This window comes from Antechinus flavipes, chromosome 5 (assembly GCF_016432865.1).
Source record: "Antechinus flavipes isolate AdamAnt ecotype Samford, QLD, Australia chromosome 5, AdamAnt_v2, whole genome shotgun sequence".
Lineage (NCBI taxonomy): Eukaryota > Metazoa > Chordata > Mammalia > Dasyuromorphia > Dasyuridae > Antechinus > Antechinus flavipes.
The window spans coordinates 227,982,450-227,995,659 of record NC_067402.1 but is presented as its reverse complement, the minus strand read 5'-3'; the positions used below and the strand labels follow the sequence as shown (position 1 = coordinate 227,995,659).

The 13,210-nt window shown below is 41.1% G+C and overlaps 1 protein-coding gene across 3 annotated transcripts in view; it reads left to right on the top strand.

Moving 5' to 3' along the window:
- ASIC1 (acid sensing ion channel subunit 1) overlaps positions 1 to 12,348 on the top strand; it is a 34,607-nt gene extending 22,259 nt beyond the window's left edge. For 2 of the 3 annotated variants that reach the window (XM_051963045.1, XM_051963042.1), the window contains 9 exons: positions 5,076 to 5,226; positions 5,980 to 6,107; positions 6,423 to 6,573; positions 7,208 to 7,264; positions 7,995 to 8,148; positions 8,480 to 8,571; positions 9,118 to 9,197; positions 9,352 to 9,456; positions 10,095 to 12,348. In XM_051963045.1, coding sequence (XP_051819005.1) covers positions 5,076 to 5,226; positions 5,980 to 6,107; positions 6,423 to 6,573; positions 7,208 to 7,264; positions 7,995 to 8,148; positions 8,480 to 8,571; positions 9,118 to 9,197; positions 9,352 to 9,456; positions 10,095 to 10,199 — 1,023 coding nt within the window. In that variant the 3' untranslated portion in view covers positions 10,200 to 12,348. The remainder of the gene's footprint in view (positions 1 to 5,075; positions 5,227 to 5,979; positions 6,108 to 6,422; positions 6,574 to 7,207; positions 7,265 to 7,994; positions 8,149 to 8,479; positions 8,572 to 9,117; positions 9,198 to 9,351; positions 9,457 to 10,094) is intronic. The other variant, XM_051963043.1, reaches the window with a different exon arrangement.
- The last annotated feature ends 862 nt before the right edge of the window (positions 12,349 to 13,210 follow it).

Here is a 13,210-nt window from a genome sequence, read left to right as displayed (position 1 = left end):
GTGTTTTATTGATGCCTTTTGCCTTCATATCAGGTTATTTCTCATCGTTCTTTCCAGAATGAATGCTCCCTTGTGACAAAGAAAACAATTAAGCAAAAACATATGATATAGAGACTGTATACAATATTCTGTCCTGATAGTCCCTCACCTCTCTTCTGTGAGGGACGAGGTATGTTTCATTATCTCTTCTCTGGGAACTTCATTGGTTTTTCTGTTACTCAGAGCTCAATTTCTTTTTAGTAATCTTTACATGATTACATTTCTTCTGTATAATAATCTTTCAGTTCTGCTCACATTTTACTATATCAATTGATACAAATCTCTACATTTCTCTGATTTCTTCACTTTATCACGTCTTATAACACCAGAACATTATATTTTACATAGGGGTGTGTGTGTATGTGCACACACACCGTCCATGTTCTTTTTTAGGCATGTCCTAATTTATGTTTAGTTCCTTGCTACCACAAAGAGTGCTTATATGAATGTTTTGGTATATACAGGGCCTTAATTTCTTTCTTTGAGTTCCTTTCCTCTGCTCCCCCATTCTACAGATCAAGAAAGTAGAGCCTAGGGAGGGGAAATGTCAAGTTCAAGGTCACACAAGTAAATGACAGAACTAAGTGGTGAATTCAGGTTTTCTGCCTCCAAATTCATTGCTTTCTCTAGGATACTGAATTGCCTTAGCAATACCTAATAATCTTCTGTAATGGGCCAGGATTCTGGAGAAATTCTTACAACAAGGTGTTAACTCAGTGGAATGGATAATACAATGGTTATATAGTTTAGCATGGTGATTAATAGTTTTCTAGTTCAGTACATGTACTTAATACTTAATATAGTTCTACCAGATTGACACCTATTCTACATGATTCACACCTACGGTGATATAATTATAATAGAGCATATAAGCTGGAACAAATTCAGCCAGAGACATTCATTCTATCTTCTACCTTTGTGGTGGCTGGAGGCTAGAGCACAAGCCCTGGGACTCAGACATCCATTACAATCTTTCTGACAGAGTAGTCAAGGATACTTCAGGTTGTAACCATGCTTCTAGGTCTGGCTAGTAAGTCAATGGGTTTTGATTTGGGGTTAAGAGGGAAGAATTTAGGAGGCTCAGACAATATGGTTTTCTAGCTGGATTTTATCCACATAATGAAAGAGAACAGTATTTTTCCTAGTTGTGGGAAAGGAGAGCAGAGGTGTCTCATGGCTCCCTGGATCCTGGGGCCCTCACTCTTCTGAAGGTGGGGATTAGGAATCAGCAAAGAAATGATGTTCTTCTTCCTCTTATCCCTGACTCTATTGTACTCATTGCTTCTCTTTTTATCCTGAGTTCTTTCTTTTTCTAATGGTATTTTATTTTTCCAAATACATACAAAGATAGTTTTCAACAATCACCTTTGTAAAACCTTGTGTTCAAAGTTCCTCTCCTCTTCTTCTCCTTTCCTCCCTTTCCAAGACAGCAAAAAATTTGATATAGATTCAACATATCTAATTCTTTTTTTAAAATTTTTTAATAACTTTTTATTGATAGAACACATGCCAGGGTAATTTTTTACAGCATTATCCCTTGCATTCACTTCTGTTCCAATTTTTCCCCTCCCTCCATCCACCCCTTCCCCCAGATGGCAAGCAGTTCTTTACATGTTGAATGGGTTGCAGTATATCCTAGATACAATATATGTGTGCAGAACCGAACAGTTTTCTTTCTTTCTTTTTTAATTTTTATTTAATAATTACTTTATATTGACACTCGTTTCTGTTCCGATTTTTTTTTCCCTCCCTCCCTCCACCCCCTCCCCTAGATGTCAAGCAGTCCTTTATATGTTGGATATGTTGCAGTATATCCTAGATACAATATATGTTTGCAGAACCGAACAGTTCTCTTGTTGCATAGGGAGAATTGGATTCAGAAGGTATAAATAACCCGGGAAGAAAAACAAAAATGCAGATAGTTCACATTCGTTTCCCAGTGTTCTTTCTTTGGGTGTAGCTGCTTTTGTCCGTCATTTATCAATTGAAACTCAGGTCTCTTTGTCAAAGAAATCCACTTCCATCAAAATATGTCCTCATACAATATCGTTGTCGAAGTGTATAATGATCTCCTGGTTCTGCTCATTTCACTTAGCATCAGTTCATGTAAGTCTCGCCAGTCCTCTCTGTATTCATCCTGCTGGTCATTTCTTACAGAACAATAATATTCCATAACATTCATATACCACAATTTACCCAGCCATTCTCCAATTGATGGGCATCCATTCATTTTCCAGTTTCTAGCCACTACAAACAGGGCTGCTACAAACATTTTGGCACATACAGGTCCCTTTCCCTTCTTTAGTATCTCTTTGGGATATAAGCCCAGTAGAAACACTGCTGGATCAAAGGGTATGCACAATTTGATAACTTTTTGAGCATAATTCCAAATCACTCTCCAGAATGGCTGGATATATTCATAATTCCACCAACAATGTATCAGTGTCTCTGTTTTCCCACATCCCCTCCAACATTCCGCATTATCTTTCCCTGTCATTCTAGCCAATCTGACAGGTGTGTAGTGGTATCTCAGAATTATCTTAATTTGCATTTCTCTGATTAATAATGACTTCAAGCATATTTTCATATGGCTAGAAATAGTTTCAATTTCTTCATCTGAGAATTGTCTGTTCATATCCTTTGACCATTTATCAATTGGAGAATGACTTGATTTCTTATAAATTTGAGTCAGTTCTCTATATATTTTGGAAATGAGGCCTTTATCAGAACCTTTAACTGTGAAAATGTTTCCCAGTTTGTTGCTTTCCTTCTAATCTTGTTTGCATTAGTTTTATTTGTACAAAGGCTTTTTAATTTGATGTAATCAAAATTTTCTATTTTGTGATCAGTAATGGTCTCTAGTTCATCTTTGGTCACAAATTTCTTTCTCCTCCACAAGTCTGCGGAACAGTTTTCTTGTTGCATAGGGAGAATTGAATTCAGAAGGTAGAAATAACCCGGGAAGAAAAACAAAAATGCAAGCAGTTTATATTAATTTCCCAGTGTTCTTTCTCTGGGTGTAGCTGCTTCTGTCCATCTTTGATCAATTAAGGCTCTCTTTATCGAAGAGGTCCACTTTCATCAGAATACATCCTCAAACAGTATCGTTGTTGAGGTATATAATGATCTCCTGGTTCTGCTCATTTCACTCAGCATCAGTTCATGTAAGTCTCGCCAGTCCTCTCTGTATTCATCCTGCTGGTCATTCCTTACAGAACAATAATATTCCATAACATTCATATACCACAATTTACTCAACCATTCTCTAATTGATGGGCATCCATTCATTTTCCAGCTTCTAACCACTACAAACAGGGCTGCCACAAACATTTTGGCACATTCAGGTCCCTTTCCCTTCTTTAATATCTCTTTGGGGTATAAGCCCAGTAGTAGCACTGCTGGATCAAAGGATATGCACAGTTTGATAACTTTTTGAGCATAGTTCCAAATTACTCTCCAGAATGGCTGGATGCAACATATCTAATTCTTCTAAACATATTTCCATATTCATCATGCTGAGCAAAAAAAAATTTATATCAAAAGAGGAAAAAACATAAGAAGGGAAAAAAAAACAAGCAAGCAAACAACAATAGCAAAAAAAATCTTTTTCTGAGCTCTTTTTTTTTACATGGGATACCTAATGTGGGGTCTATGAATTTTTTTTAAATGTAATTTGATAATAGTATTTTAATATTGTTTTCTTCTGTATATAGGATTACATTTATGCATTTTAAAATATTATTCTGAGGAGTTCATAGGGTTCACTAGACTGGCAAAGGGGTGTATCTCTCTCTCTCTCTCTCTGACAGATACACAAATACATATTAAAAACATTTGGTTTTTACTAATTCTATAATTTCCTTTGGGGATTCTACACTGTTCAGAATAGCAGTATCCCTGGTTACAACCACAGACCACTAGTTTGTAGAAAACTGTTCTTCTTAATTAGTGCCGTGAGAACATTGTTTAATATTTGACTTAAATACATTATTTCTTTGAAATAAAGTTTGTAAAATACATTATCTCATTTTATCCTTATAATAACCTTGTGAAGTAAATACTAGGACTGGGATATAGGGAGATTGTGATTTGCCCATGATCACATAGCTAGTAAACATTAGAGGTGGGTTTTGAATCTCAAACCATGCTGCTTCTCTCCTGAGAGAATCAAAAGGAATGATTAGTGGGGGTCATGGAATAAACACTGAGAGAGCCAACTGTAGATTGAAGGCCTTTCTATCTGTGAGCAGAGACTTCTTCTGGGCTCTCTATGGAAATGACTTTTCAAGTGTTTCTTGACTAATGGTACTTAGTATCCCAGGAGGTAGTTGGGGAGGGCTGAAGTACCAATTATCAAAATGGGGTATTCAGGTAAACCTAGATCAAGCTCAGTATATTGATTCTGTTTCTGTCCCTACCTCTTTCTGTAATGAGAGAAGCATAAAAACAAGGGGAGTTCCTTGACAGAAATAGCACATGGCTAGCTAAGAAGACTTCTCTTTACTGAAGAAGTCAAGAATTTGGGCCAAAAGCATTGATAGCTTTGATTATCAATAGATTGTGATTGGTATATGGATATAGTACCTGGTATATGTGCCTGCTGATTGGATCACTAGTGCCCAAGAAACCGTGATAGAGATAATAGTATGGGGATGAATGAAGTAATAAACTTGGTTTGTGCTATAATTAAATATATTAAGAAGCTGATAATGTGAAGAGAGCAGAAAGTTTAGCTGTTGGCTAAGAGATATAGAGTTGTGGAGTTATGGGAGGGACATGATCTGATGTTGAAGGTCTGGGACTTGAGGGAACTTTATTCCAGAGGGAATCGTAGTGTATGGAGCAGGGAATATTCTGTGTTGTGAGTATGGACAAGAGGGTTCAATATATATTTAGGAGACTAGGTCCAGAAGGATAAAATAGTCCTAAAGATCAGGAGTCTGGGCAAATCCAGGATAATTTGTCTTAGTATTGGAAGACAAGAAGATTTTAGAGGGGAAGGGTCTCAGGCTCAGTTATTATCTGTTTTTCACCAGGTCTTTACACGCTATGGAAAATGCTACACATTCAACGCAGGCCAGGATGGGCGGCCACTGCTCAAGACTATGAAGGGTGGGACAGGCAACGGGCTAGAGATAATGCTGGACATACAACAGGATGAGTACTTGCCGGTCTGGGGAGAGACGGGTATGGGCATTCAACTGCTATTACCATCACTATTCAGGGTACCATCTTCCCAGCCATCCTTTATCATAGCATTTAGCAATTCCTAAAATCTAAGCCCTGAATATTAGGCCTTCCCCAGGTTACAACCCCAAGTAGACATCACCTGTCCCAGTTGGGACTATAGTATCCAGAGTAAGGAACTTCCTTTTCACTTTGTATGTTCTTCTGTATTTTTATTTCTTTGATGCCCAGTGTCTGCTTGCTTATCTATCCCTTCTTTCTCTCCTCTTTTTCCATTCTGGCTCAGTTCCTCTCCAAGGTAACCAGCCATCATTTTCTATCAGGAACCACCACTCAGCTCTATAAATAACTTCATCTTCTCTCAGGCTGCCTGCCATCTGCTCTCAGAGACCTTGGTACAGATAGGGGGAGAGAGAGGGAGGGAGAAAGGGAGAGAGAGGAAAAAAGAGAGAGGAGAAGAGAGAGAGAAAAAGAGAGAGAATCATAGATGAGTAAAAGAAGAGGAGAGTGATAAGTAGAGGTCTTTTTAGATCCAATGGATGTTTGACTGCAAGAAAAGATTAGAGGTCTTGACCCTTATCCTGTCACCTCCACCTTTCTTCCCTTATAAGCATTCTAGCTCCAGCACTCCAGTGTCAAAATATTATTGAAAATGATTCCCAGGATATAGAAGGGTGAGAGCAAACTATATCAGGAAGTCATATCAGAAGACACTTCCTTTTGTAAGCACTCTTCCCGACATTACTGTTACAGATGAAACTTCCTTTGAGGCTGGGATCAAGGTGCAGATCCACAGTCAGGATGAGCCACCTTTCATTGACCAGCTAGGCTTTGGTGTAGCTCCTGGGTTCCAGACCTTTGTGGCTTGCCAGGAGCAACGGGTAAGCCACACATTAGAAAACAGTTTATTGGTTGGGATCTGGGACTTGGAAAAGAGAACTAGCAAGTGGGGAAAAAGTAGAAGTCTGGTTGGAGGAAGAAACCAGGTAAAAGAGACAAGGGGGATGTATTTTGGCCAAGCATTTAGATTGGAAGCTAGCCGTGGGGAATTAGTAAAGAAATATTCATGTTTAGGGAAGGGACCAAATGAAGGAAAAAATACTTGACTTGGAAAACTCATCAACATTAGTTAGGAGGCCTTTGGTGTGACTTTCCACTACCCTCCATTAGCTATGGTTTTCCCACTTTCCCTACAGCTCATCTACCTGCCTCCACCCTGGGGTACTTGTAAAGCTGTTACCATGGACTCCGATTTCTTCGACTCATACAGCATCACAGCCTGTCGAATTGATTGTGAAACACGTTATCTAGTGGAAAACTGCAATTGCCGCATGGTGCACATGCCAGGTCTGCCCCAGCCCTAATTTTCTCTTCCCTCTCCCCACTAGAAGAATTTGTAGGGTTTTTCCCTCACTACCTCAAAGCTTCTTCTCCAACTACTCTCTGAAGGCCCATAGCTTTCCTCTGGCCCTTACATTCTCTCTAATTCTCTGTAGTCTCCTCAATTGCTTCTGCATACAACTCCTCAATATTCTACATTTACTTAATCAATAGTACTCCCATTCAACAAACATATGACTAATATGTATTTCCCCCACTAACTAGACGCTATTGTTTATACTTCCTTCCCCAATAACCTCTAGCACAGACTTATAGAGGTACCCTGTGGCTCTTTTCCCTTCCCAATCCTATTTCTAGATCTGTCTCTTGCACCCTTCCAATTCTGCCTAATATATCAAAAGGACCTTCCGTTTTATAAGTACTCTTCCCAACATTACTGTTACAGATGAAAGTTCCTTTGAGGCTCAGCTCAAGATGCAGATTTACAGTCAGAATGAGCCACCTTTCATTGATCAGCCAAGTTTTGGTGTCTCCTGAAAGGGAATAAGATTGAGATTACACTTAAGATTGTATATAGGAAGGTCTTCTGCTTTCTATTTCTCACTCGTTCCTCCCTCTTACCAATTTCTCTTCTTTGTAGGTGATGCCCCATACTGCACTCCTGAGCAATATAAGGAGTGTGCAGACCCTGCTCTGGGTGAGCTTACTTATCCCCATTGCTAAGAACTCTGGTTCTGCTCTCCCCTCCTCTAGTAATCTTTCTTTCAAATTCTTCATTCTTAAACAATGACTTGGGAGAAGTCTTGGACCTCCACTTAAGTCTCAAAGGAAAAATACATTGAAAAGAAAACTGGGGAGCAAGATTTACCTTTATTTGAAGATAAAACTAATTTCAGGCCCACTTGCCCCCAAATAGCTACCTACTAAGTTCTACCATCCCCTTACTTTCTGGTTTGAAATCCCAAACATCAGGATCATGAAGAATTAGAAAATAAATTTAAGATCCTTGGGAAAATGTGTCTGTATTAATCTAGGAAAGCCCCTTACCTCTCTCTCCTATTTTTTTTTTTACTCTCTCCTATTAGAAGATGAGTCTGCACTTACAAAATTAATCAACTGACAGCTTGGGTCTTAAGGGGATGAGACTCAAAATTGCTAAATATTGAATATGGATATACCAAGATAGAAGGATAGAACAGGGTGGGTCTAACTATGGAAGATAGGTTTAGAATTAAGATGATAGAGAAGGGGAGGAAACATGAGAGATGAGGGATAATGAAGGACTAAACAAATTTTGTTCCAGTCATAGTTTTGCTCAGAAGCCATTAAATAACTTGTTTGGGGGGCAGTAGGGAACAGTGTTCCTAGAATGGGGTCAGTGATTCCCACTGCCCTGGTTTACTTAATGCCCTGGACCTCTATCCCAGATTTCCTAGTGGAGAAGGACCAGGATTACTGTGTGTGTGAAATGCCCTGTAACCTGACTCGCTATGGAAAGGAGCTGTCCATGGTCAAGATTCCCAGCAAAGCCTCAGCCAAGTATCTGGCCAAAAAGTTCAACAAGTCGGAGCAGTACATTGGGTGAGAGTCTTGGCTGGGACTGGAGCTGAGTCTGAGAGGTGGGTAGGATGTAAAGATAGACCAGAATGTAGCGCCTAAGATGGCTGGACCATCACTAGGTGGAAGGAGACTTCTTTGGAGAATGGAGTTGAAAAATCAGATCCTTTTATCTTCGAGATTTGAGTGCACCCAGGAATGGTCAGAGGAGTCATCTAAGAATTGGGATGTTGAAAATTTGAGATGATGTGAACTGAGGGTCAAGTTAAAAATAACAGGAAAACAGGCAGAATATCATTCATACTATTTATTCCCTCCCTTCTTCCTCCTCCCCACTCTTCTCCCTCCACTGTAGGGAGAACATCCTGGTGCTGGACATCTTTTTTGAAGTCTTGAACTATGAGACCATTGAACAAAAAAAAGCTTATGAGATTGCAGGACTCCTGGGTGAGCTACTGGGGGAATTGCCAACTGGTCTATCAGTCAAGGCTAGTTTAATTCTCTAATCCTAAAGCAGAGAGTTCAAGCCAATTTCATAGTCTTGTCTGTCCTTACTGCTCTCGTCTAGACCTCCATTACCTCTCCCTGTCCCTATTGATGGTACTACTTTCACAAGTAGTTTTAACCTTTATTCTCCTAACATGCTGAGTAGAATGAAGTTTGTTAGCTATTGTGATTAGAGTAAGGGCAAGTTATGAATGCTTATTCATGCTTGTGAAATAGGTGTTTTCTGGGAACTTTTTTGGCTGAGGCAGATACACTAAAAGTTGACTTGAATATTATTTTGAACTTGCATGCTCTTAATTGCCAGCCCCTGTCCCAATTCTAGAAGAGTATTTCTAACACCATTGACCCTTTCCCAACTCCATGGATCCCTCTCCAATTCCATTGATAGCTTCCTGATTCAACCCACTCTGCCCAACTCCAGTAACCCTATGCCTTATCCCACTGCTTTGCCCTGGATTCTATGGGCCTGGTGGCCTCCCTATTTAGGTGACATTGGAGGTCAAATGGGATTGTTCATTGGAGCAAGCATTCTCACTGTTCTGGAGCTCTTCGACTATGCTTATGAGGTAATAAGGGAGCAACAGATGGAAAAAGGGATGGGCATGGGGATGCTAGACATTGGGAAGGGGACTTGGTAGAGGATGATGTGCTTGGGCATCCAAGATGGGTGGTGCTGGCTACACCTCCATCCCCATTGCAGGTCTTTTCTCTTTCTTCCAGGTGATTAAGCACAAGCTGTGCCGTCGGGGCAGGTGCCAGAAAGAGTCTAAAAGGAACAGTGCAGACAAGGGTGTAGCCCTCAGTCTGGATGATGTCAAGCGACATGTAAGAGACCCTGAATTAGATGCCCTTTCCCCTCCCTCCTCACTAATATACACCAATTTCCTCTAGTCTCTTTCCTCCTTTAATTCCCTACTGGTCTCATTGGGATCACAGTATTGTCTATCTACTCTTCCCTTCAAGTGTCTCCAAAGATAATACTATCCCCAATCATCCCTAAAATTATAACTTCTTAGTTGACTCTTCACCAGTGCACAAGCATTTATTAAGCATCTACTATGTACAAGGCATTGTGGTCGGTATTGGAGATATGAAGACAAAAACTAAAAATAACTTCTGCCCTCAAAAACCTTATATGGATATGTAGAACTAATCATGAGGGGCAGATACTGGAGAGATCATCTCAGGGACTACTGTAATAATCTTGGAATAAAGTAATGGAGTTATGTATGGGATAGTGGCAATGGCATATGTTAGGGGAAAAAACATTCTGAAAGAAGGATAAATAAGATTCAGTGGTTTGGGTGGATATAGATGTTGGAGGATAAGAAATTTTTTTTAAAAATTACTCCGTCTTCCTTGTCTCTTCACTAACCCATATCCTAATATATTTCTCACCCAGGCCCCATTGAGCCCTTTGTTTGTCTTCTTATTCTTTTCCTGCTCTTTCTCCCTCTTCCCAGAACCCCTGTGAGAGCCTCCGGGGCCATCCTGCTGGGATGACATATGCCGCCAACATCCTACCTCACCATCCAACCAGAGGCACCTTTGAGGACTTTACCTGTTGAGCCCTGCCAGTTGTCATACCAAAGGCCTGGGAGAGAAGAGGAGGGCAAGGAAAACCTGGGGAATTAAGCTATTCATCTGCCCTGGGGCTTACCATTGCCCCTCTCACTCCAAGGGAAGCTCCCAACTCTCTTCAAAGTCTTTTTCTAGAACTGGTGGAAGGGGGTCCTGAGTCCAGTGCCCTTCTCTACTCCCTTGCCCTCCCATACCTATACATTTTTATTTTTAACAAAACAAATAACATAAATAAACTACAAAGAGAAAGGGCAAAGGACCCCAGGCTGTCCCTCTATGCCCTATGCTGCCTCCCCCTGCTCCTAGCCTGACCTATGTCTGTTTGAACATCCATCCTCATCCTGCTTCCCATTCAATGAAGCTGTCCCAACAGGGAGGACATGAGTGGAAAGACTCGAGGGTCTTAAATTGGGCCCCAGACAGAGAATGTACTTTAGGAGGGAGGGCTAATGGGAGAGGAGGGCTTCCCTAGCCTTAAGAGACCCTTTCAGTACAGTGTCCTCACCTCCGATTGTAAATCACAAAGGCAGGAACTGAGGCCCCTGGCCCTCCCTCCCTTACACTTATTGGGTGCCCCTTCAGAGATCAAGGAATATTCCTGAGGGTCTTGGGACAGGACAAGGCACAGGTTTCATGCTCTGGTCCTACCTGGTCCTTTCACAAAAATGAGAGAAATTTTTGAATGGGATCCCTCATCCTCATGCCATGAAAAAGATGTAGGCACTTGATTCCCAACTCAGGGAGAGGGGAACTGGTACCTGTTTCTCTCCTAACTTCCAGTTCCTCCCTCCAGGGGTCCCTTGCATGGGACTACATCCATAAATTTTCTTATGGAACTTCCCCAATTCTTTGTCCTCTATGCCATTTGTTTCTTTCTATGACTTCATCTGCATTTTCTATTTCTATATGATAGACTCTATATTGCTATAATTCTGTATATACTCCCTTCCTTAAACTCCTGTCTGTCTGTACCCATCACCATCCCTTGTGTCTCTAAATCCCATCCCTACTTCCTCCCAAATCTCCTTGTCTCTCTGACCATCCTACTACCAACCCCTCTGAATGCCTCCACTTGTATAAAGTATTGGACTCTCTCCTCCGATGTCTGTACTGTGTACACACATCCCCCTTGAGAAGCACAAGGAGACGACGTACGCATTGTAATACTCTCTCTGTCTTGGACATAAAGAAAGCTGTGAATCACAAGCTTTGCCTCTTTCTGGACTCCCCCCCTTCCACCCAATCTTTCTATGCTTGGAGCACTCTCTGCCCTCCCTGTAGCCTTAAGGCTTCTTCCTTTCTTTCCATCAGTCCCATTATCCCTGTTCTGACTGGGACTTTCTTCCTTGGGGAAGGGATGGACACAGAGAATTGGCACTCAGCACAGAGGATGGATATTCCTCTTGGACCCAAGCCAAGGAGAGTTATAAACTATGGAGTCCCTGGAACTTGGAGATAAGGCATCAGAGAAGTATAAGTGTGGGAAACAATTCATAGCTTCTAAGGGTAGCCACTGAGAAATACATAGTTGGCTAGAAGATAGTATCTAAGTACTTTATTCCCAAGACTATGTTGGCTAGGGTCAAATTTTCCCCACTACTGACTACTCATCCTCTCTTTCCTTACCTGGGGTCCAAACCTATACCTCTATTTCTCAGATTTTAGGGGCAAGATTGGACTTGGTAATAAGATAGGACTAGAGGAAGAGTTGGGAGCTCATGCTGTTACACCATCTGCCCATCCTCCCCCCTGAGAAATAATAGGTTTGCGCCTTCCATTCATCTTTCTCAGACTATTTCAGATGGTCCAGAAACATCACTTCCATCCTAAAATCCTCTTGTGGGGGACTGGGGAAGGCCCCAGCCAACATAGCCTCTGATGTTGAGGATGAGGCTTCTGACATAATTTCAGGAGATATTTGTTCTCCCCTCTCCATCCCATTCATTGGGAGAATGGAAGGGATTAGGGAAGAAGACACAGCTGGGAGTCCATAAACACTTGGTTCCTGATAGTCACTTGGATAGAGAGCAGATCTCCTTGTAGAGAAACAGGAGGTAGTAAAGGAGCAGCAGTGGTGGCAGCAAGCAGGACTGTGGATGAGACACTCTTCTGGTATAATAAACTGGGTTTCAACCACCTCCCCTCACTGTGTTGTTATTCATTGTTCATTAATTGATTCACCAAGTTTATGTGTTAAACACCACCTGGCATTATGCTTAGAATACTGCTGGATTTGGCACTAGGGGAAGAATCCTTTGAGGGCCTGGATGACCCTTTTTAGACCAAACATCTTTCTTCTATTGAGCTAGGGCTTTCTAACAAAGGATCAAAAATGAGTTTTACACTCCCCAACTGTGCCACCCTGAGCAAGTCACTTAAGCCCCAATTGCCTCAGGAAAAAAAAATGAGTTTGAGTTTCAGAGCATAAAAAGAGAAGATGGATGAGGGAGATTCCCCAAGAAAGACTCTTACCAGAATGGATACCAGTTTGGCTCTAGGTTAAATAATAGTACCTACATGAACTTTTATACACTATAAAAAACTATATGAAAATTTTCATTGGAACATCACAATAACTGTGTAACGTAAATTTCAAATATGAATCTCCCCATTTTATAGGAAATTGTGGCTTGGAGAGTGATTAGCTCAGGGTCACACACACTAGTAAATTAGACTCAATTTTAAGTCAGGTCTTCTTGACCTTGGATCCAGTAAAGATTAGGAGCAAGGCGGATGTAAAAGTTAGTAGTTGGTTGGGAAGATAGGGTCTTAAAAGAAAAAAATAGCTTGGAGAAAGGAGTTCTAGTTCAAATACCCCATTTCTTAGCTGTGAGCCCTGAACTCCTCCCCAAAGTTTTCAAAGTACTTTCCCCTAAAGAGGTCCAATTAGCTGCTAATGTAGTCCGGCACACAGGGAGGAGGCGCTTATGCATGGTCTTCGAGATCTGTCTGTGCTACTTCAGCTAAGTCTTCGGGACCGGGAATCAGGCAAACCCTA